The following is a 25,621-nucleotide window of genomic DNA, read 5'->3' as shown; positions in this document are numbered from 1 at the left end:
TTGACAAAAAAAGTCATACTATACTATGTCGTCCAATTTTTTTATTTTTTTACAAATTGAGTATAGCATGTTATAGCAACCTGAGGAAGTGATTTCAATGAAAACAAAGTGAGGACTGGCCAAAATGTCCTCACTTTGTAAAAATGACCTCACTTTGTTGGTTAAAAACCCTCACTGGTCCTCAGTATGCCACAAGTACAAGAACACACACACACACACACACACACACACACACACACACTGGTGTAAAAAAAACCCAACATATAATCCCAGGTTTAAACTGGGATTCTAAACCAGCGCGAATGTCTTCATTCTGGGTAAAATGAGTCAAAAACGATTAGCATTTAGCATTAGCATTAGCCATAACTACTACTTTTTACAGCTCAATTTAACAATATTTGATTACATTTTATTCCTTCGAGTTTGAATGGGGGACAAAAAAACTAAACCTAAACTTTGACTCTTTTTGCTTAATCTGGATTAAAACCTGAATAAAAAAAAATAAAAATAATAATTATAATTATTTTATATTATGCCAACAATAATAAAAAAAATATCTCTGCATAATATATTTAGCACTATCTCATCATTAGACAACCTTTCAGACAGAGAAATTCAAATTTTGTGCCACTTCGTGAACAAGCTAGCTCTCCCACACCAAACCCCATAGAGAAAATCAACGATTTTACACCACAGTGCACAGGAGCTGTTGATCCACTGCTGCCTCACCCAATCAATGTATTTATTCAAAATGTGTTATTTTGTGAATTCGGCATTTAAATTTGTTGAAAATCTGATTTAAATAAATGTCAAAAACTTACCAAACGAGGCAGCAGTGGAGCAGCAGCTCCTGTGTCAACGTGAGCTTAAAAACGCTGATTTTCTCAATGGGGTTTGGTGTGAGAGATGAAGTTAGTTTACGTGATGAGGAAAAAGCAGCAAACGTGTTATATTTTGTTAAAAACAAACAATTAAACATGATATTATTATGTATAATACAGTAAATGTGTCAGTACTTCAAATAAATATAAAATATCCCTTAATGGTGAAATATTAAATTGGTAAATAAATACACTGGGACATGGACCAATTTTAATGTATTTAATGCAAAAAAAAAAATGAAATTAACATTTCAGTTTCAGTGGCACAAAAACATGATGAAATACACTGTTCTTCATTAAAACTGGACAATTTGGAATGTTTTCGACGTTAAAAGAAGATTAAAACTCATAAAAACTGACCAGAACAATCACAGCTGGGATTAAAACAAATATGTTCCCATTACATTTTGGTAAGAATTGATCCACTGATGACGTCACAAAAAACGCTTTTAGCCGCTGTTAGCAACTCCAGTAGCTAACAACGACGATAACTACGCCGTATTTCGCGCACACAAACATTGCAGCAACATGTTTAGCTATAAAATTCAAACACTACGATCTGTGTGCGACTGATTTACCGTTGGAAATTCCGAGTTCCGACTACAACTGGAACGCTGGCTAGCCACATTGTCTCACATGCGCAGAACCAATCGTTTGTCCCGTATTTGCGGTTTAAACAAGAAAATTAGCATGAAAATGTCAGGATAGAGTGTCCGTGGCAGGATGTTCACGTTATATTTCAATGAAAACAGAGAATATCGGACGTAGTCTGAGTCTGATTGCAAAGCAGAAGCTCGCTAACTTTACGATCTTTGGAAAAAAACAAACATAACCACAAAATTCTTCCGAAGTTTCCGTTACAATAATGGGCAAAACAGCCACTGTTAGCCGTTGTTAGCAAACACAGTCGCTAGCTATGCGGTATTTTGCGCACACAAACATCGTAGCAACATGCTTAGCGTTAAACACAAAAATCAAACACTATGATGTGTGCGACTGATTTACCGTCAAAAAAAACAATTGTTACTTTACTAAAGCTTTTTGGACTGTACTACAACTGGAACGCTAGCAAAAGTAGCCACATTATATCACTTGCGGAGAAGGAATCGTTTGTCCTTGATATTTTTTTTTATTTAAACGTGTAAATTAGCGTGAAAATGTCGGGATAGTGTGTCCGTGGCAGGATTTTTGCGTTATATTTTAAATGAAAACAGAGAATAATGGACGTAGCCTGACACTGAGGCTAAAGCAGAAGCTCGCTAACTTTACGATCTTTGAAAAAAACACATTCCTCGTACATATCCACGACACTCCGACAAAGTTACCGTTGTTATTTTCCAGTGCATTCAGACTTAAGTGATTCAAAAACTGCCCCGTAATAAATACGCGATGATCGCCTCGAGCGTCTTCCGTTGTTTTCCCTCGTTAGCGTCGAGCGGCGTCTCGTCACAGTTGGTCGTTTCGGATGAAGCGGTTTCCCTCCGAGTGTTTGCCGTAGTAGACGTAGCTACATTTGGAGAAAGCTCCTGAAAAACAAGAGAGGAAAAAAAAGAGGAAGCGTGAAGCGTGACGTGAAGGTCAGAGGTTAGCCACAGTTATGCTAACTACGGCTAAAGTGCGTCATTAGCCGTTTTTTAAAGACACGAGTAAAAACAGATATAGGCAATTTTTATAGTGAGAAAAAAACTGAACATGTTACACAAAACTCAGTGTGTGTGTGTGTGTGTGTGTGTGTGTGTGTGTGTGTGTGTGTGTGTGTGTGTGTGTGTGTGTGCGTGTGTGTAGCAGAGGTTGATGACTGTGGAGGTGAAGAAGAACATCTTGTTCCAAACAAAGACAAAAGACCAGAAAGAGGCTTCAGGGCAAACAGTTCTGACTGTAACACACACACACACACACACACACACACACACACACACACACACACACACACACACACACACACACACACACACACACACACACACACACACAAACACACACAAACACATACAGTACACACACACATGAAGTACACACACAAACACATACAGTACACACACATATAAAGTACACACACACACACACACACACACACACACACACACACACACACACACACACACACACAAAGTACACACACACACCCCCACACACATGAAGTACACACACAAAAACATACAGTACACACACACACACATAAAGTGCACAAACAAATTACACACACACAAATAAAGTACACAAACATATAAAGTACACACACATAAAGCACACACACACAAAGTACACAAACATATAAAGTACACACACACAAATAAAGTACACACATATAAAGTACACACAAACATAAGTACACACAAACAAAGTAAACACACACATGAAGTACACACACAAACACACAGTACACACACACACAAAGTACGCAAACATATAAAGTACACACACATATAAAGTACACAAACATGTTAAGTACACACACAAAATACACACACACAAATAAAGTACACAAACATATAAAGTACACACACATAAAGCACACACACACAAAGTACACAAACATATAAAGTACACACACACAAATAAAGTACACACACATATAAAGTACACACAAACATAAGTACACACAAACAAAGTATGAAGTACACACACAAACACATACAGTACACACACACACACAAAGTACGCAAACATATAAAGTACACACACATATAAAGTACACAAACATGTTAAGTACACACACACAAAATACACACACAAATAAAGTACACAAACATATTAAGTACACACACACAAAGTACACACACAAATAAAGTACACAAACATATAGAGTACACACACACATATAAAGTACACACACATAAAGCACACACACACAAAGTACACACAAATAAAGTACAAACACAAATAAAGTACACACAAAAACATATGAAGTACATAAACACATAAAGTACACACACAAACATGTAAAGTACACACAAACATCAAACACACCAGTGAGTCATGTGACCTGTTGACAGTGAACATCTGTCTCAGATCGGTTGATGTCATTCATAAACTCTGCTGATTCGTTGACGAACGCACGAATAATCGCCTCGATCAAAGATGGCCGACAGTGACATTGACCCGTTTGTGATGAAACGAGCTGCTGTTCTGTGTCCTGTCTCTGTCCTGTCCTCAGATCACTGTCTGTCCTCAGATCAGTGTCTGTCCTCGTCTCTGTCCTCGTCTCTGTCCTCGTCTCTGTCCTCGTCTCTGTCCTCGTCTCTGTCCACTCTCTCGTGTCTCCGGCGGCGTCTCGGCAGCGCCCCCTGCCGCGCCGGGCGCCGCCACCTCTCGCCAAATGAGGCGAGGCCAAGTGGCATCGGTGCTGTCAGTGATCCTGAGACACTGCTTTTTTTTAAAATAGGCATCAAGTGCATTATGGGAGAATGGGAGGAGGAGGAGGAGGAGGAAGAGGAGGGGGGAGACTTATGTGGGGGGGCGGCGGGGGGGTGGGGGTGGTAGTTTGAGGGAAGCTCTCGCGGGCGCTAAGTCCAATCTCATAATCCAAAGAGACGTTGTCAAGGGGCGAAGAGCGAGTGGCAACTAAGTGACAGAAAGCAGAGACGGGGACAGAGATACTGGTGCCACATTAGTGCCAAACATATTCTGATGCCAGGCTCCATTCTTAACCAGACCTGACACATCGCTCTCTCTTTACCCCCCACCCCCTCCCCCCATCCCCCCCCCCCCCCCCCACACACACACACACACTCTGTGACTCTCTTCAAACAAGTCACACACACACACATGCACACACACAGTCCCTCGCAGCAGTAGTGGGTGTTCTGTCATCAGCAGCAGCAGCAGTAGCAGCAGCAGCAGCAGCAGCATCAGCAGCTACAGGCCCGAGGACAAGCTCAGTCAATCTAAATCTGGACTTTGTAGTGGAGCAGTGCTCATCCACCAACCCCACCTCCCTACCATCCCCCCCCACAGCCCGGCGACTTGAGGTGATCCAAACACTGAAGTGTGAGGAGCTGTCGTCTCCGATAAAATCCGGGGGACCAGCAGCAGCAGCAGAAGCTCCGCGAGCTGCCTGTTCCTCCGGTGTGTGTGTGTACAAGTGTGTGTGTGTGTGTGTGTGTGTGACAGCGAGCGGACGGATGAATTCCAGCTGCCGTGATTTGCCCGAGGACATTGGTTGCCACGGCTGCACGACTTAGACTGGCCCTCGACACCGCGGGACTCAGGAGTGTCTCGGCGGCTTTGGTGGCGGCGGCGGCGCTCTGATCACACGGGCCCTCTCACATATATTCACAGCTCAGCCACAGCCGGAAAACATTGAGACACCAGCAGGACCTGTGAGGCTCCTGCGAGACATTACCCTGCAGGGGATGTGTTTGTACAGAGAGAGAGAGAGATCACCTTCACACGTGAAGGGGAACTGCAGCCACCTTTCTCCACACACACTCACTCCACGGGCCGAGCTGGGCGGACGGAAGCGGTGCGAGACGGGCGAGACTTGCAGTACTTTATTGGCTATTTTACGACAAAATCGGTTCAAAATTTTACCTGAAATTGGCCATTGAGACCAAAAAAAGCCACCCAGGTTTTAAAACCTCCAAGGTTTACACTTGGAGTGGCACCAAATCAGTGTTTTTGGACAATCTAGAAGTCACAAGACATCACCTTCAACCAGACTCCAAAGGGGAAGATACCAGGTGGTGTCCGCTCATATTTGCAGTACTTTATTAGCTATTTTTTACGACGAAATGGGCTCAAAATTTAACCTGAAATTGGCCATTGAGACCAAAAAAAATCCACCCAGGGTCTAAAACCACCAATATTTACCATTGGAGTGGCACCAAATCAGTGTTTTTGGACAATCTAGAAGTCACAAGACGTCGCCTTCAACCAGACTCCAAAGGGACGATAGTGTCACCTACACTGGTGTCCGCTCATATTTGCAGTACTTTATTGGCTATTTTACGACAAAATCGGTTCAAAATTGAACCTGAAATTGGCCTTTGACACCAAAAAAATCCACCCAGGCTCTAAAACCTCCAATATTTACCATTGGAGTGGTACCAAATCAGTGTTTTTGGACAATCTAGAAGTCACGAGACGTCACCTTCAACCAGACTCCAAAGGGACGATAGTGTCACCTTCACTGTCACCTTCACCGCTCATATTTGCAGTACTTTATTGGCTATTTTACGACGAAACGGGCTCAAAATGTAACCTGAAATTGGCCATTGAGACCAAAAAAATGCACCCAGGTTTTAAAACCTCCAAGGTTTATACTTGGAGTGGCACCACATCAGTGTTTTTGGACAATCTAGAAGTCACGAGACGTCACCTTCAACCAGGTCCCAACTGGAAGATACCAAGTGTCACCTACACTGGTGTCCGCTCATATTTGCAGTACTTTATTGGCTATTTTACGACGAAATCGGTTCAAAATTTGACCTGAAATTGGCCTTTGAGACCAAAAAAAATCAACCCAGGCTCTAAAACCTCCAATATTTACCATTGGAGTTGCACCAAATCAGCGTTTTTGGACAATCTAGAAGTCACGAGACATCACCTTCAACCAGACTCCAAAGGGACGATAGTGTCACCTTCACTGTCACCTTCACCGCTCATATTTGCAGTACTTTATTGGCTATTTTACGACGAAACGGGCTCAAAATTTGACCTGAAATTGGCCATTGAGACCAAAAAAATGCACCCAGGTTTTAAAACCTCCAAGGTTTATACTTGGAGTGGCACCACATCAGTGTTTTTGGACAATCTAGAAGTCACGAGACGTCACCTTCAACCAGGTCCCAACTGGAAGATACCAAGTGTCACCTACACTGGTGTCCGCTCATATTTGCAGTACTTTATTGGCTATTTTACGACGAAATCGGTTCAAAATTTGACCTGAAATTGGCCTTTGAGACCAAAAAAATGCACCCAGGTTCTAAAGCCTCCAATATTTACCATTGGAGTTGCACCAAGTCAGTGTTTTTGGAAGTTCTTAAAGTCACCTGACATCACCTTCAACCAGGCCCCAACTGGACGATACCAAGTGTCAGTTCCACTCATGGTTGCAAGTACTATTTTACTACAAAATGGGAACAAAATCTACTAAAAGTGCATCAAAAAGTGAAGAAACCTGAAAGACTTTCTCTACTGATAAAATCCAAACGAGATCTTCCATTGAAACTGAGTTCTTCTTGCAACCAGAGGAGTCGCCCCCTGGAGGCCAACTGTTTCTCCCTTCCTTAATCTTCTGTTTTGAAGGTATAAAAAAAATCAACACAGGTTCTAAAGCTTTCAAGCTTTACCATTGGAGTGGCACCAAGTCAGTGTTTTTGGAAGATCTGGACGTTCACAGACGTCACCTTCAACCAGGCCCCAACTGGACGATACCAAGTGTCAGTTCCACTCATATGTCATATGCAAGTACTTTATTAGCTATTTTACTACAAAATGGGAACAAAATCTGCTAAAAGTAAATCAGAATCTACTGAAGGAAATCTTTGGTCTTAGGTTTGACATGGTCTCAATCTCTAAAAGGCTTATTCTGGACCACACTTTGGGCTTTGAATGGACTTGTTTTCAGTCTCTAAAAGTACAAACTGATCTTGTTCTTGACTTGGTCTTTTTGGTGTATCTTTGGTCTTGGTTTTGACTTGATATCAATCTCTAAAAAGTTTGTTCAGGGCCAAACTTTGCTCTTTGTCTGGATATGTTTTCAATCTCTAAAAGTCTTGTTCTCAGGTAGATTCTAGTCTAGGCTTTTTCTGGACTACACTTTGGTCTTTCTCTGGACTTGTTTTCAGTCTCTAAAGGTCTTGTTTCCAGGTCGATTCTGGTCTTTGTTTTAACTTCATCTCAGTCTCTAAAAGTCTTGTTCTGGGGTACAATCTGATCTTGTTCTTGACTTGGTCTTTTTTGGTGTATCTCTGGTCTTGAGACCAGACTTTAAAAGTCCTGTACTTGTTCTTGGTTCCACTCTGACCTTGGTTTTAGTCCGTTGTGTCCTCCACAGCAGAACTCCTCGCCGCTCTGCGAGGCTTTTCTGCAGCTGCACTACTTTACTCACTTTAAGTACAGAGGCAGAATTGGCCCATCGAGCTCCCGTCGCGATGGACACATTCTCCGGGTAATAAGCTCTGAATCTGCGAGTCCGTCAGACTTCCGAGAGGAAGCTGCAGACTCCGGCGCTCGCTTTAATAAAGACAAGGGGCTTTAGCTTCTCCCCTTAAAAACACAAACAAGGTCGACGTGAGCAGAACAAAAGGCCTGATTGTTCCTCCACCAGGACATGATGGAAGCATTAGCCTCCGCCTCACTTTCACGTTCATCCGTCACTTTAATGGCCCGCTCCCATTGTTCTCGCTGTGCCGCGTTTGTGGGTTCTTCCGCCAGATCAAAGTGTGCACAGGTTTTGCGGGGCGGCTCAGGAAACACCGGCACTGGACCCACTTGTGATGAAGGATCGCTCCGTCAGGTCGGAAAAAAAAACCCCCACAGGTGTGAGAGCGAGTTACGTAAGCCGGGAGAGTCTGGCTTCGTTATTCGCCGCTCGGCACCATCTTTCTTTCTCGCCGGGCTCCTCTCGCAATAAACGTCGGGGCTCTCGCTGCGAGAGGGCGGGGAAGGCGGCGGACCGGAGTGTGTTTATGCATAAAACACGCGGCTTAATGTGATTTTGAAATGTGGCCGCGGAGCCCGGGCTCAGGGCGGAAGGGTTTTTAACGCCTAGGATTAAGAGACACGTTCGCGCCGTCCTTCAGCCCCAGGGAAACGGGCCTCGTTCCTGCTCGGTGTGTTTTTTTTTACGATATCTCTTCATTTACTGCTCCTCTCTTCCTGTTTCCTTTTATTTCCCTAACAGTTGCTTTCAGACATGTAGAGTATCGCAGACTCTCTCCGGGGATTCGGCAGAGTGTCGACTCCACGCCGTCTGCTTCGTCACTTCATTAAAGCCATGGTTGCGAGGTAGAAACTCTAATCTACTCTTTTTCACTTGCAGTCGTCTTGATATTTTATAACTTAGCCTCATTCATTTATGTACCGATGCTTCGGAGTTTGAGCTGCAGCAGTAAATCTAGGAGTAGGACCCATTCATTCTGGTAACACTTGGGCCTCCAGGGGGCGACGACTCTGGTTGTTAAAAAGAGCCCATATTTGCTTTTCACTTGAATATCACCAGTAGAGAACATCTTCCTGAGGAGTTCATGATCTCAATCACTACTTTCAGCTCTTCTTCAAAAGCACGGGATGTGAATTTAGTAAGTTTTGTTCCAATTTAGAGGCAAAATTGACGATAAATTCACCACTCGTATGGGTAACTAATAGGTGCTATAGTTCAATAGGAGCCTGGTCATTTCCAGAACTTCCAAAAACTGACTTGGTAACAGTCACATGGAAAACCTTGAGGGTTTAGACAAGGGTCAAGAACAAGATCAGATTGTAGTCCAGAACAAGACTTTTAGAGACTGAGACCAAGTAAAAATCAAGACCAGGGTCTACTTGAGAAGACCGAGTCAAGAGCAAGATTAGAGTGCCTGCAAACCAGACTTTTAGAGATTGAAAACAAGTCCAGACAAAGACCAAAGTGTGGTCCAGAACAAGCTTTTTAGAATCTGAGATCAAGTCAAAACAAAGACCAGAGTCTACCCGAGGAGATGAATTTTAGGGACGGAGACCAAGTCAAGACTTGGATCAGATTGTGCCAGAATACTAGACTTTTAGAGACCAAGTCAGAACCAAGGCCAGAGTATAATCGAGACGGCAACTTAGAGGGACTAAGATCAAGTCAAGACCACGATCAGATTGTGCCTGGAAACAAGACTTTTAGAGACTTTAGAGAAACATCCCAAACCTGGACAAGAGTCTCCCTGAGAAATGAGGCTTTTCATTCAGGACCAAAGTCAAGACCAAGATGACTTTGTACTTGATAACTGGACTTTTAGATACTCAGACCAAGTCAACGCCAAGACCAACACGGACCCAATAACAAAGCACGTCCAGATCACCTGAGAATAAGACGTGTGGAGACCAAAGATCAGATTCTACCCAAGTCAAGACACAACTTTTAGAGAGTGAGACCCAAGAACAAGAACCTTTAGAGACCAAGATCAGATTGTACCCGAGAACTAGTCCCATCACATACAGTTTTCCTGTGAATCAAAACAGAAAATTACCAAATTATACAGTTATAAATAAACTAATATTACCGTAGTATTACCCCATTGCAAAATCATAAATAACGCTACTTTGTTACAATACTATTACCATAATGTTACTTTAGTACTTAAGTTTAACAGTAAAATTTCAAGAACTCACTGGTGTTTAGTGGCAAATCTGAGTTGTTTGAACGCCGGAAAGAGGCCATTAAATCTGAGAAAACTAAACTCTTGTCTCTATTAAGCTCAAGTCGTGAACTTTGAATTTTGAAAAAAAAATGTTGCATGTGAACTTTATGTGTGAAGACATTTTCGTTATTTGGGAGCGGAGCTTCTGTCAGAGTTTACAGATTTACCATATGAACTCACACAGCGCAAACCTCATTTAATCACACACACGCACACGCACGCACGCACACACACACACGCACACACACACACACACACACACACACACACACACACACACACACACACACACAGAGGGGTTTTAATGATCGCTCCCTGCATACAATCAGCTTGACTCTTTTCGAGGGCCATCAATATGTCACGGCGAGACGCATCCGACGGATGTAGCTTTTAGCATCAAGGTTATCTATTCTCGGCAAGAATCCTCCACTCCCACTTTCTCTCCTTGTCTCCTCCTCGCATCTCTGCTCCCCTCTCGTCGTCCTCTACACACTTTACTCTCAACTTAGTACATATACATATATATATATATATATATATATATATATATATGTATATATATACTCTACTTTTGAAGATTTAACCAACGATTCCATCACTGATCCGATCCACGTAGAGACAAAAAAGTGAAATGAGAAAAAGCCAATTAACAAGACAATTACACTTCCTGTATTATCGTATCTCTGAGGCCTGATATCACACTGTGTGTGTGTGTGTGTGTGTGTGTGTGTGTGTCCATAAGCCTCAGTGTGAGAGTGACTTATGAGCTCTGGGGCTCAGGCCGCTCTGAGCCGGGCCTATTATTGTGGACACGATCCATCTCCCGGTGTCCTTTTTATCAGTTCAAGCCAACGTCATGAAGTGGATCCTCCACCTCCTCCTCCTCCACCTCCACCTCCTCCTCAATGTCCTCAAACCATGTCCCATAAACTAAGACTGGCCTGTGAATAAGTCCACAGAGAGGAGGTGAACAGGTTGACACTCGGTGGCATGAAAAAGACGAATGGAGCTGCTTCGTGTCGTTGTATCTCTTCAAACGTTACTAAAAAGGTAGAAAACTTTCTGCACGAGGACCAACTTTTCTAACGATCGTGACCCGAATTCACACAAATTCAATAAAATGTGAATGGGTTTGTGGTTAGTTCTTATTGTTTTAATATGAAAAAACATATTCAGAATTAAATAAATAAATAAATAAATAAATAAAACTTATTAATTAATTTCTGTCTATATCAGACGTCTTACAGGGAAAATTGGAGCTGCGTCGTACAATGAACAGCAGCAACAAACTTCCAAAATTCCTCAAATTTGTATGGGTTTGTTGTTATTGTTTTACTACGAAAAACGTATTCATACTTAAATAAATAAATACAACTTCATAAATAAATGACTTACTTAATAAATCTCTGTCTATATCAGACGTCTTACAGGGGAAATTGGAGCTGCGTCGTGCAATGAACAGCAGCAACGAACCATGGACATTCGTGCTGAAATAATTATCCGATTAACCGATTATACACTATATTTGCTGTATGGATGAGTGAATAAGTGAATGGGTGAAGGGCAACACAGTTTTTAGTGGTCATCAAGACAAGAAAGACATAATTCTTAACGAAAAGGTTGAGTAAAATTCCTCAAATTTGTATGGGTTAGTTCTTAGTGTTTAAATATGAAAAACATATTCATACTTAACTTCAATACAATAAATTACTTGCACATTTCTGTCTAAGTCAGACTTCTTACAGGGTGAATTGGAGCTGCATCGTATAATGAACAGCAGCAACGAATAATGGACATTTCGTGCTGAAACAATTACTAGATTAACCAATTATAGACTATATTTGCTGTATGAATGGATGAGTGAATGGGTGAATGGCAAAACTGTCTTGCAAAGCAGTTTTTAGTGGTCATCAAGACTAGAAAGACATAATTCTTAACGAAAAGGTTCGTAAAATTCCTCAAATTTGTATGGGTTTGTTCTTATTGTTTTACTATGAAAAACGTATTCATACTTAAATAAATAAATAAAACTTAATAAATAAATGACTTACTTAATAAATCTCTGTCTATATCAGACGTCTTACAGGGGGGAATTGGAGCTGCGTCGTGCAATGAACAGCAGCAATGAATAATGGACATTCGTGCAGAAAAAATGACACGATTAACCGATGAGCAAACGATTACTAAATTAATCATCAGCTATTCCGATACTCAATTAATTGGTTTGGGGCCTTTTTTTTTTTTTTTTTTTTTTTTTTAAGTTTCTGTGATTTTTCCGCTTCTTAAATGTGAATATTTGTTGGTTTCATTGCTCCATATAAACAAAAAAAAAGCATTAAAACTGAATCTTTTTGAAAGACATTTGAGAACATCATCATTTCCAGGTCTGAGATCGTCATTTTACAACATTATCTGACATTTCAGGGACCAAACAGTTACTCGATGGGTAACCCTCCGGATTTGGGACGTTGCACCCCCATGCGGCTGCGGCCACTTTACGTTGACAATGGGGTAAATGAGGTGCCTTGCTCAGGGGTACGCAGCCCTTGACAAAGTCAAGATCAATATCAATCCAATGCCCAATAAAATCAACAATAAAACTTAAAAAAAAAACCTGGCCCCGGATTTGGACCGACAGATGCCGACGAGCGTCGGGAGGCGATTGTTCATGCGGGACATGTTCGGTCCAGATGTGGATTTAGCACAAGCCGCGCAGCTGCTTCACCAACCACAGTTTAAAAAAAAAAGAGAGAAAACACTGTGAAGAAATGGCTGCGCTGCTTCTCTTTGTTCTCCGGCAGTCAAAAGCAACAAAACAAAACAAAAAAAAAAAACCCTTCCCCAACGCTTCCCAAATGTTGTCTTTGAATAAAACAACATCAACAATTTACTTTTTCCTTCTGCGGGATCAAGTGAATCAGTCAAAGCAGCCTCCTACTGTGTGTCTAAACCTTAACAGCAGAGAGAAAACAACCAGTACAGCGTTCGCTGCAGGCGAAAACAACACAACAACAACAACAGCCGCTCGGCTTAAATATACTGTATATATGAGAGAGGGAGAGAGGGAGGGAAGCGTTTGTTGTCTGTCACCTCAGATCTCATACTTTAACTTCATTTTCTGTTGTTTTAGTCACTAAAAAAAAAAAAATCACACACCGTGTGATCGTGTTTTTAAAAAAACAGTGTATAATTTATCACGTTTGCCATCGTCGGTGAACAGAACGAGCATTTTTGACTTCAAACGCAACGCGAACCGCTTTCGTCTACTCGCAGAAATGTGATTGTGTGAATTAAAAAGTCAGGATTTAACTAGCGTTTAATCCTCCAACAACTCATTTAAAGCCTTGTATGTAACAACTAATGTCAGTTTAAATAAATGTTTGGTAAATTCATCAGAAAATGTGATTATGTGAATAATTATTTAGTTTAATGTTAGTACAATATTCGCAAAGACAAATTTGCAGAATTTTCCCAATCCCTAAATCAGACTTTGAAATTGGAGCTGCATCGTACAATGAACAGCAGCAACGATCAATGGACATTTGTGCATCAGTTAACCGATGATTAAATGATTACTAAATTAATCTTCAGCTATTTCGATACTCAATTAATCAATTTGAGAATTTTTTAAAGAGTTAAAACCAGCTATAGAGGAAATTGGAGCTGCATCGTACAATGAACAGCAGCAACGAACAATGGACATTCCAGCAGAAACAATTACACAACTAACCGATTATAGACTATGTCCGATGTATGAATGGATAATTGAATAGGTGAAGGGTAAAACTGTCATGTAAAGCAGTTTTGAGTGGTCATCAAGACAAGAAAGACATAATTCTTCACGAAAAGGTCGGTAAAATTCCTCAAATTTGTATTGGTTTGTGGTTTGTTCTCATTGTTTTGATATGAAAAAAAGGTATTCATACGTAAATTACTAAATACTACTTCATAAATAAATGACTGACTTAATAACTCTCTGTCTAAATCGGACTTCTTACAGGGGGAATTGGAGCTGCATCGTACAATGAACAGCAGCAACGAACGATGGACATTTGTGCTGAAACAATTACTAGATTAACCGATTATGCAGTATATTTGCTGTATGGATGGATGGGTTTGTGGTTTTTTCTTATTGTTTTACAATGAAAAAACTTATTCATACTTAAATAAATACATAAAACTTAAGAAATGAAGTCTCTGTCTAATTTCGGACTTCTTACAGGGGGAATTGGAGCTGCGTTGTACAATGAACAGCAGCAACGAACAATGCAGAAAATTTGTGCTGAAACAATTGAAAAGACTCGATTCACCGATGATTAAATGATGACTAAATTAACGATCAGCTATTTCGATACACAATTAATCGGTTTGAGCATTTTTTAAAGATTTAAAACCAATTTCTGTGATTTTTCAGCTTATTTTCAGTTTTTTTTGCTCCATATAACAATACGAAATGATTCAAACTGAATCATTTTGTAATACTTTTTGTTAAGATTTATGTATATATGTTTTAAATAAGATTTAATTCAGTAAACATGTCTTGGAAACGGTTTGTTTGCCAATTCAAAATGATACCGGGTGTTAAAATTATGGCTAAATTATGCACAAAGTCATAATAGTCAGCCATCTTTAAAAATCGGGTCCTCATACAGAACGTTTTTTTTAAGGCTCTGACCCCAAATCACAGTATAAATCACAACAGGAGCAAATGTGTGCAGAATTTAAACATATGGAAATCGACCTTAGCACAGTTTTCGGGGGACAAAGGAAACAATCTCCCAAAAACCCAATCTGTGATGGATCGTTGTAGACTATAAAGAGTGCTCTGACTGGATTAAATTAAAGTAAGGGTCTGTAATATTGTTTCCAGATTCTTTTTATATCTATCTTGAAGTGATGGTACAGATGTTTTGAAGTGTGTCTATGAGGTACAGACGGGTAACATTTCCCCGACCAGACCTCCGTGATCTTCAGTCAAAACATGGCTGCCATCAGGGCCACGAAGACGATGGATTTTAGCCAAATCAAGACTATAATATCTCAATAATAATGTTTGGTGCTTTTTCTTGCCTTTAGAAAACCTTCTCCAACAAGAAAACTAATGTTTTGCTGCTTTGTAAACCACTCACTCTCCCACACCAAAGCCCATAGAGAGAATCACCAATTTAACATCACAACACAGTAGTTATTAATCCCTTATTCCCTCCATCACTAAGTTCAAATGTCACATTTTGTCAATTCGGCTTTTGAAAATCTTGGTACGGATTGACCTCAGTGACACAAAGTGACCACACGAGGCAGCAGTGGACCAGCAGCTCCTGTTTCCCTGTGAGCTAAAATCACTGATTTTCTCTATGGGGTTTGGTGTGGGAGAGTGAGTGTGGTTTAGAAACTCTAGTTTTCTGTCAGAAAACACTGACATAAAGCAATAAAAAATACTTTTAAGATATCGTAGACTTAAGCTAATGTAGATTCAAGACACTTAAACTTCAAGAAACTGATGTATGCAAACCACTCACTCTCCCACACCAAAGCCCATAGAGAAAATCAGCGATTTTACATCACAGCCTTACTTTACTAAGACTTTTTTGACGCCTTACTTTACTAAGACTTTTTAGACCCTTTACTTTACTAAGACTTTTTGGACGCCTTACTTTACTAAGACTTTTTTGACGCCTTACTTTACTAAGACTTTTTGGACGCCTTACTTTACTAAGACTTTTTGGACACCTTACTTTACTAAGATTTTTTAGACGCCTTACTTTACTAAGACTTTTTAGACCCTTTACTTTACTAAGACTTTTTGGACGTCTTACTTTACTAAGACTTTTTTGACGCCTTACTTTACTAAGACTTTTTGGACGCCTTACTTTACTAAGACTTTTTGGACCCCTTACTTTACTAAGATTTTTTAGACCCCTTACTTTACTAAGACTTTTTGGACGCCTTACTTTACTAAGACTTTTTGGACACCTTACTTTACTAAGATTTTTTAGACCCCTTACTTTACTAAGACTTTTGGACGTCTTACTTTACTAAGACTTTTTAGACGCCTTACTTTACTAAGACTTTTGGGACACCTTACTTTACTAAGACTTTTTTGATGTCTTACTTTACTAAGACTTTTTAGACGCTTTACTTTACTAAGACTTTTTGGACACCTTACTTTACTAAGACTTTTTACACGTCTTACTTTACTAAGACTTTGACACTTTACTTTATGAAGACTAGCGCAAAAATCCTGCCGCGGACACACTATCCCGACATTTTCACGCTAATTTACACGTTTAAACAAAAAAAAAATATTCGAGACAAAAGATTCGTTCTACGCATTTGAGATAATGTGGCTACTTTTGCTAGCGTTCCAGTTGTAGTCGAAACTTGAAAACAGTTTTTATTTTTCACGTTTAATCAGTCGCACAGATCGTAGTGTTTGAATTTTATAGCTGTTTACCAGCAGCTCCTGTGTCCCTGCGAGCTAAAATCACTGATTTTCTCTATGGGAGAGTGCGGAGTTTGCAAAGCAACAAAAACTTGACTTTCCACTTGGAAAATGTTGTGCGAAAAAGCAGCAAATTATGAGTCAATTCGATCAAATTCCAAGCTGAACACAGTGCTACGACTCCCTGACGTAAGGTAAACAAACACGTTCTACGGAGTTTGAATGTAACCTACATCTGTCCTCACGACTGGACTTCTTCCCTCGTACTCGTGATGAATTAAGCGTAAAGATCTCAGTGTCAGCCATCGCTCAGCCTCAGACAAAAACTCCTGCGTGTAACTTTGAGAGTTAAAGTGACACTCGCCGTCTCCGGATAAAAAATATTTAGTCCATTAAACATAAATAGCTGTCATTATGATGCATGCCTGCAGCGCGGGGCCTTCCCCCGCTCGCCTCCCCGGCTGTTTACTGCGGCCAAACAACTGCAGCGCCTGCATGTTCTCAACTTCAGCGTATTGATTAAACTTTTAAATAGCTGCCATATAACCCTGGGACATCGGGAAGATTAATTTGCGTCAATGTTCATCTGTAATTCATTAGCCATTTATACTCTCGCACATCCACACGGGCTATCAGGGAAATGTGGGCCATTTTTCATCCAGGCAGAGGCTGGAGAAAAGACAGAGGCAGAGGGAGGGAAGGAAGGAGGGAAGGAGGGGATTAAACAAACCTACAGCAGAGGAAGTCTTCTAACGAGGAGAGGGAATAAAGGGCGCTTTACATCAAGATTTAAAGCTACAGTGTGCGACTTTGGCTGGTTTTTGTGGTTGTTGATGTTATAATTCTGTCTTTTATCGAAATAAACCTTTACGTAGTTCCCTCTGTCTCAAATCCCTAGACCCTAGCCCCTAATCCTTGGGTCCTAATCCCTCCATCCCGCACACCTCGACCCTAACTCTTCAATCCCTTGATCCTGGACCTTAATCCCTCAAACAAAACCCCTCATCCCAAGACCCTAGCTCTTCAATTCCTCGATCCTAAACCCTCATCCCTAGACCCTTACCCCTCATCCCTAGATCTGTTCCCTTTCCTCATACCTAACCCATCACCCCTAGACCCTATCTTTCCCATACATTGATCCTAACCCCTTCATCCGTCAATCCCAATCCCTCATCTTCTCGACCCTAACACCTCATACCTCGGCCCTAACTCTTCAATCCCTCGATCCTAACCCCTCCATCCCTAGACCTTATCTTTCCCATCCCTCAATCCTAAACCCTCATCCTCTCGACCCTAACAGCTCATACCTTGACCCTAACTCTTCTATCCCTAGACCCTGACCCCTCATCAGTTGACCTTATCTTTCCCATCCTTCAATTCTAACCCCTCGTCCTCTAGACCCTAACCGCTCCATCCCTCATACCTTGACCCAAACCCTTCCATACCTGTCATCCTTAGACCCTAAACATCCCTCAATCCTTGAACCAAACCCTTTCATCCCTTAATCCTAAACCCTCAACCCTAGACTCTAACCCCTCCATCATCACCCTAACCCTTACACTCCTTGATCCTAAACCGTCATCCCTTGATCCTAACCCCTCCATCCCTCATACTTCGACCCTAACTCTTCCATCCCTTCACCCTCACCCCTCGATCTTAACCCCCATTCCTCGACCCTAACTCCATACCTTAGACCCTAACCGCTCCATGCCTCAATCCTAAACCCTCATCCCTCGATCTTAACACCTCCATCCCTGGACCTTAACTCCTCATGACTCTAACCCCTCCATCCCTCATACTTTGACCCTAACTCTTCCATCCCTTCACCCTCACCCCTCGATCTTAACCCCTCATCCTTAGACCCTAACTCCTCCATCCATCATCCCTAACCCTTCCACTCCTTGATCCTAATCCGTCATCCCTTGATCATAACCCCTCCATTCCCCATTCCTCGACCCTAACTCTTCCATCCATCCATCCATCCTCACCCCCATTTCCTTGACAATAATCCCTCCATCCTAACCCCTCATTCCTTGACCCCTAACTCTTCTAACCCTCCCTTGTCCTCCCTCATTGTATAAATCACGGCTCTTCCCTCACTAACATCGTAAAACCTCAGCCTAACGACATAAAAACACTGAGATTTTCTAGTTTGTGATTTTTCCACAACTCAATAAAACATTAACGGTTGCTCGGTATCTTCTGGGAGGTCTCTCTCTCTCTCTCTCTCTCTCTCTCTCTCTCTCTCTCTCTCAGATTAATGCTGAAGTCAGACTGAGTCGCTGAATCCTGACCAACAATCACTCAACCGTCTCCATCGTCCATTCATCTTCATTTCCTTTAACGATAAACTTTGTAACTGCACTTGTTGTCGTGACGCGTCAAACACATTCAAATGAACTTATTTGGCCTCACTTTTAGATTCTCCCAGTCCCGGGAGTGTGTGTGTGTGTGTTCTTGTACTTGCGGCATTCTGAGGACCATTGAGGGTTTTTAACCAACAAAGTGAGGTCATTTTTACAGAGTGAGGACATTTTGGCCGGTCCTCACTCTGTTTTGATTGAAATCACTTCCTCAGGTTGCTATAACATGCTATACTCAATTTGTCAAATTTTGGACCAAAAATTTAGGGTCAAAGTTTTTTTTTCAAATTTTGGACGACATAGTATAATTTAAAGTTTTTGTCAAATTTTGGACCAAAAATGTAGGGTCAAAGTTTTTTTTTCAAATTTTGGACGACATAGTATAGTTTAATGTTTTTGTCAAATTTTGGACCAAAAATGTTGTGTAAAATTTTGGACCAAAAATGTTGTGTAAAATTTTGGACCAAAAATGTTGTGTAAAATTTTGGACCAATAATGTTGTGTAAAATTTTGGACCAAAAATTTTGTGTCAAATTTTGGACCAAAAATGTTGTGTCAAATTTTGGACCAAAAATTTTGTGTCAAATTTTGGACCAAAAATTTTGTGTCAATTTTTTTTTTCAAATTTTGGACGACATAGTATAAGTTTTTGTCAAATTTTGGACCAAAAATTTTTGGGCAAATTTTTTTTACAAGTTTTGGTCGACATTGTTTAGTTTGCGTTTTTGTCCAATTTTGGACAAAAAAATTTGGGTCACATTTTTTTTTTAAATTTTGGATGACAGAATAATTTGATGTTTTTGTCAAATTTTGGACCAAAAATTTTGCGTACATTTTTTTTTCTAATTTTGGTCGACATAGTATAGTATGACGTTTTTATCAAATTTTGGACCAAAAATGGAAGAAAAAAAAAAGGTAATCTGTTGATTTATAAAGTGGAAATGCTGGTCCTCACTTTGTCAGCAACCCAAATGCAGCAAGTACAAGAATGTGTGTGTGTGTGTGTGTGTGTGTGTGTGTGTGTGTGTGTGTAGGTTTGTGTGTGTGTGTGTGTGTGAGAGAGAGAGACATGATGTTTGAGTGGCTGACAGACCGAGCGCCGATTGACTGACAGGAAGTATACAACGTGTCAGACTTCCTGCCGAGGCGTGTTTGGGGAAACTCTTGACGTTGGACTGTCTTCGTCGTCTGTGATGGACGGACGCGTCGTCACCGGCGGCTTGTTAAGCTCACGATTTACTCTGAGTTATAATCACTTGGGTAATTGATACGTGATGTTTAATGTTCCATTTTAAAGGTTCGTTACGTGACTTTTTCTTCTTTTTTTTTGCCGTCAAAATGTCTCGGGGAAACAATCGAAAACTGTTAAATCTTAAAGTTTTCTAAAAGTTCGGAGCTGATCGTGATGTGTATGACGATGTGATTTAAAGTTTTTCACAGGTAAACGCAGATCGTAATGGCCGTGTGTTTTTTAGCTCCGCGGATGTATATTTTATATATTTGTATCTGTATATTTTAAATTTATATCAGTGACATATTTTGTGTGTAACCCCTGAAACAATTCACTCTTCATTTTAGACTCGAGTTAAAAATTGTTAAAACTGTATATAAGACTTTTCTGTTTTTGATTTTTCTGACTTCAATCTCAGAATTGAGACTATTTTCCCTCAGAATTGGGACTTTAATCTCAAGATTCAGTCTATAATCTCAGAATTTATACTTAATCTCAGAATTTATACTTTAATCTCAGAATTTATACTTAATCTCAGAATTTATACTTTAATCTCAGAATTTATACTTTAATCTCAGAACTCTAACTTTGATCCCAGAATTCAGACTTTAATCTCAGAAGTCGGACTTTAATCTCAGGATTCAGACTTTAATCTCAGGATTCAGACTTCAATCTCAGAATTCAGACTTTAATCCCTAGAACTCAAACTTTGATCTCAGAATTCTGACCTTAATCTCAGAATTCGGCTTTTAATCTCAGAACTCCGACTTTAATCTCAGAGTTCCGACTTTTATCCCAGAACTCAAACTTTAATCTCAAAATTCGGATTTTAATCTCAGAACTCCGACTTTAATCTCGGAACTCAGAGTTTAAGACTCAAATTCGGATTTAATTCGGATTACATTTAGCTAAATTTCTATTCACAAATTAAACATCAATCCAGACAATAGATATTTGGTAAATTCATTACAAATTAATTTACCCATATATTTATATGTTATTTTAAACACATACACAATTTCTTTGGGGAAAAAAGTTTAACGTAAAATTTTGCTAATTTTTTAGGGGACCCCAAAAAAATATCTCGCCACCCATCTGTGGGTCCTGACCCAATCTTTGGGAACTCCAAAATAAAAGCCTCTGTGTTAGTTTCCAATAAAAAAAATTTTTTATGATGTAAAATGAATCTTAATAGTAAAAAACCCACAAAGGAATAAGTCATTATAACAACACTCTGTCATCATCACGTCACAGAACGACTGTAAATGAGGGCTGGATTATTAATTAAAGGGTAATTTACAGTTTTTAACCAGATTAATGTCTGTCAGTGTTTGTAAGAGCAATTTATGAGGACGAGGGAGGAAATTGAATTCTGGGGGGAGCTTATAATTTGACTGGAAACAGATTAGCATTGGGGGGGAGGGGGAAAAAAATTAATAAATTCTGAGGCGTTTATTCCACATGGAGCTGAGAGGGAACGATGTAACAGGAGCTCTGGAGTGTGAAGATAAGACCAGAGTGATTTTTAAAAGTCCTAAATCTCCTCAGAGCGTTTTTTTTCTCCAGACGCCGCAGGAAACTCACCACGACTCGTACGACGACTCGTACGACACGGGATTACACAAGAGGATTAAGAGAGTTAGAGACACGTATAAAAAAAACTGTTTATGTAAGAAAGTAAAAAAATATTTAAAACAGCATGAGTTCTGAGAATAAAATTGGAATTATGACTTTAATCCCAGAATTTGTGCTGTTTTAGTTTTTTGCTTTAAACTTGAAAAAAATAATTTTGACTTTTATTTATTCTCTTTAACTCAGACTTTTATCTCAGAATTCAGATTTTTTTTCTATTGTCAGAATTCAGACTTTAATCTGAGAATTCAGACTTCAATTTTAGAAGTCAAACTTTTTTTCTCAGAATTCAGACTTTAATTTCAGAAATTGGACTTTTTTTTAAAACTCAGAATTCAATCTTCAATCTCAGAATTCTGACTTTATTCTGAGAATTCTGAGTTAAATCTGAGAAGTCTGACTTCAATCTCAGAATTCTGAACTTTTTTCCCCTCAGAATTCAGACTTAAATCTCAGAAGTCGGATTTTCTTTTTCATAGAATTCAGACTTTAATCTTAGAATTCTGACTTTTTTTTCCCCCTTCTGAATTCATTCTGTAATCTGTTAAATCGGACTTTAATCTCAGAATTTGGACTTTATTCTGAGAATTCTGACTTAAATCTGAGAAGTCGGACTTCAATCTCAGAATTCTGACCTTTTTTCCCCTCAGAAAAAGGATTTTCTTTTTCATAGAATTCAAAGTTTAATCTTACAATTCTGTTTTCCCCCTTTTGAATTCATACTTTAATCTGTGTAATTGGACTTTGATCTCAGAATTCTGACTTTATTCTGACTTAATCTGAGAAGTCAGACTTTTTTTGTTTCTCAGAAGTCTGACTTCAATCTCAGAATTCTGACCTTTTTTCCCCTCAGAATTCAGAGTTAAATCTCAGAAGTCGGATTTTCTTTTTCATAGAATTCAGACTTTAATCTCAGAATTCAGACTTTAATCTTAGAATTCTGACTTTTTTTCTTTCTCAGAATTCTGACTTTAATCTCAGAATTCTTGCTGTTTTTTTTTACTGTCTTTCAAATTTATTTTTTTTAAACATGTGGCCCTAAATCCTTTTTTGTAAAAAATAACTAACTAACTAACTAAATAAATGAATTAAAGTATGTAGATAAAGCTACAGTGTCAGCACAACAATGACAGGTGGATTATTTAGTGCCGGATTTTTTTTCCTCCCCTGAAGGACAGAATAAAAGTGCTAATGATGCCAGTGATCACACACACACACACACACACACACACACACACACACACACACACACACACACACACACACACACACTACTGACTCTGATCGATCGTGTTCTTCATTACAGCCGTAGATTTCTAATTAAAAGGAAAAGCAGAGATAAGTGGATTCAAACCTCCGTCAGAAACAGAAAAGGAAAGAAAAAAAAGTAGAAAAAAAAAGAAAGAAAGGAGGAAAAAAAAACTCAATGAAGAGGTTTGACTGCGGCGTTAATGGCGTCGTTAACGGCGTCGTTAATAAGCGGCGGCGGCGAGCGACTCAGTGACGGTTTAATCACCGCGACAGGATTCAATAACAAAAGAGCGGAGTATTAATCAGCGGCGAGCGATAACTTCACCGTTCATCTCTTTGACTTTGGAGGACGGGATGAATTAATGACGCTCTCCATCCGAACACATTAAATAATAATTATCAGGCAAAACAGCATGAAAGGGACGGCGTAATGAAGCCCATTGTCAGCTCAATTACAGCCACATAAAGCCGCTCAAAGGGAAGTAGCTTGTTAGCAGATAGCAACGAGCTAAAGAGGAGCGAGGCGGCTTTTATCGGCGTGAAGGTGCTCGGGCGACCGGACTCTCGCTCGCCGCGGTCATTTGTAAGACGTCCTGAAAAACACCGATACGACGAGCTCACGGTCGAAGTTATGTATTTATCTATTTACATATTTATTTATTTATGATATTACCGCTTGTTTTTTTTATTTTCAAGGAAACATAAACGCTGATGAAAACCATGAACGTAACTGGTTTTTTACCCAGGTGCAAAAAAAAAAACGTGGCTACTTCCTGTTTCTACAGCTGCTTCTGTAGCTACAGTTAGCGTTCCATTTACATCGGGAATTAGAAGTCGGAGCTAGGAGTGACTTCTAAACCTACCAGTTTATTGCGTTAAAATTAAGAAATTGAAAAAAAAAAAAACATGGATGCAAACGTATCCTGGGCTAGCGATTGTTAGCTAGCTGATAACATACCAGATATCTGTTTTTGTCTAGCTAAGTGCAATTTTTTTGGCTACCTCCTTTTTCTACGGCTGCTTCTGAAGCTACAGTTCCAGCTAGCGAACTGTATGCAACCGTATCCCGGGCTAACGATTGTTAGCTACCCGATATCTGTTTTTGTCCAGCTACGTGCAGTTTTTTTTTGACTACTTCCTGTTTCTCAGGTTGCTTCTGGAGTTAGAGTTAGCATTCCATTTCCATCGGAACTTGACATCACCCCCGACTTATTGGGTAATTTTTTTGGGCGAAAAAAAACATGGATATTCCAAGTTAGCGATTGTTAGCCACCTGATACAAACCAGAAACCCCTGTACAAAAAAACGGGACTACTTCCTGTTTCTACACTTAGCGTTTTGCCTACATCGGAACTTGGAAGTCTGAGCTGGGAGTGACTTCAAGCTCAAGTTCACCGCATTCCAGTCGAAAAGGTATTACGAGCTAGCGATTGTTATCTACGAAATGTATTTGTACTCGTGGGCAGATATGTGGCTACTTCCTGTTTCTAAGGTAATATAATGCTATCGTAGTCTTAGCTGAGACCTTTGTTCAGTGGTTAGAATCTATTTTTTCTCTCTGGTTTTACATAAAAACGTTTGTTTTGACCAAATAAAAGCAGTATTTCCTGTAAATCTCAGGCTTCAGAGGACACTCTGAAACAGGCTCGTGGCCTCAGCGACGCATTGAAAATGGTTTGGGCAAAGATAAATGACGTGACAATGACAGTGTTGTTTTTCCTCTCTCTCTCTCTCAATGTCAGTGGCTAAGTGCCACGTTAACTAAACTCAACTGCACAGACTTCTCGCTCCGATGCACAGAGTGGCACCTCGCTACCTGTCAGCTACCGTTAGCATCACAATCACCAGAGACACGTCGACACCAAAGTGCTGTCGGGAGGTTTTTTTTGTTTTATACGTGGACGTAAACGCGTCACAGAGACACAGTCGTCCTCACACCAGGAAACTGACAATGTCTCCAAAAGTCAGTGACAATAAATTTTAGTGTTGGTGTGACACTAAACACACACACACACACACACACACACACACACACACACACACACACACACACACACACACACACACACACACACACACACAGTTCAAAAACATGTCATTATGCAGCGTGGAATCATGGGAATTGTCTTCAACGGTAAAATATGGATTTCTATGGATTTAAAGCGTGTCGTTATCTCCCCTGTCCCCCAGAATTCAGACTTTAATCTGAAAAATCTGACTTTATCTCCGAATTCAGACTTTAATCTAAAAATTTGGAGTTTAATCTCAGAATTCTGACATCAATTTTAGAAGTCCGACTTTAATCTAAGAATTTGGAGTTTAATCTCAGAATTCTGACATCAATTTTAGAAGTCGGACTTTAATCTCAGATTTGGAGATTAATCTCAGAATTCAGACCTACTTCCCTCAGAATTTGGACTTTAATCTCAGAAGTCAGACTTCAATCTCAGAATCAGGACTTTAATCTCATAATTGGGACTTTAATCTAA

The 25,621-nt window shown here is 40.0% G+C and overlaps 1 protein-coding gene across 1 annotated transcript in view; it reads right to left on the bottom strand.

Annotated features, from left to right (window-relative positions):
* Nucleotides 1-2,327: 2,327 nt before the first annotated feature.
* Nucleotides 2,328-25,621, bottom strand: part of lrmda (leucine rich melanocyte differentiation associated) — a gene marked incomplete at its 3' end in the record, with an annotated part of 362,986 nt that continues 339,692 nt past the window's right edge. The window contains exon 7 of the mRNA XM_083897596.1: nt 2,328-2,407. Coding sequence (XP_083753722.1) covers nt 2,328-2,407 — 80 coding nt within the window. The remainder of the gene's footprint in view (nt 2,408-25,621) is intronic.

Source organism: Microchirus variegatus, assembly GCF_963457635.1.
Source record: "Microchirus variegatus genome assembly, chromosome: 11".
NCBI classification, from domain to species: domain Eukaryota; kingdom Metazoa; phylum Chordata; class Actinopteri; order Pleuronectiformes; family Soleidae; genus Microchirus; species Microchirus variegatus.
The sequence above is the reverse complement of the archived record's forward strand: the minus strand, read 5'-3'. Positions and strand labels throughout refer to the sequence as shown.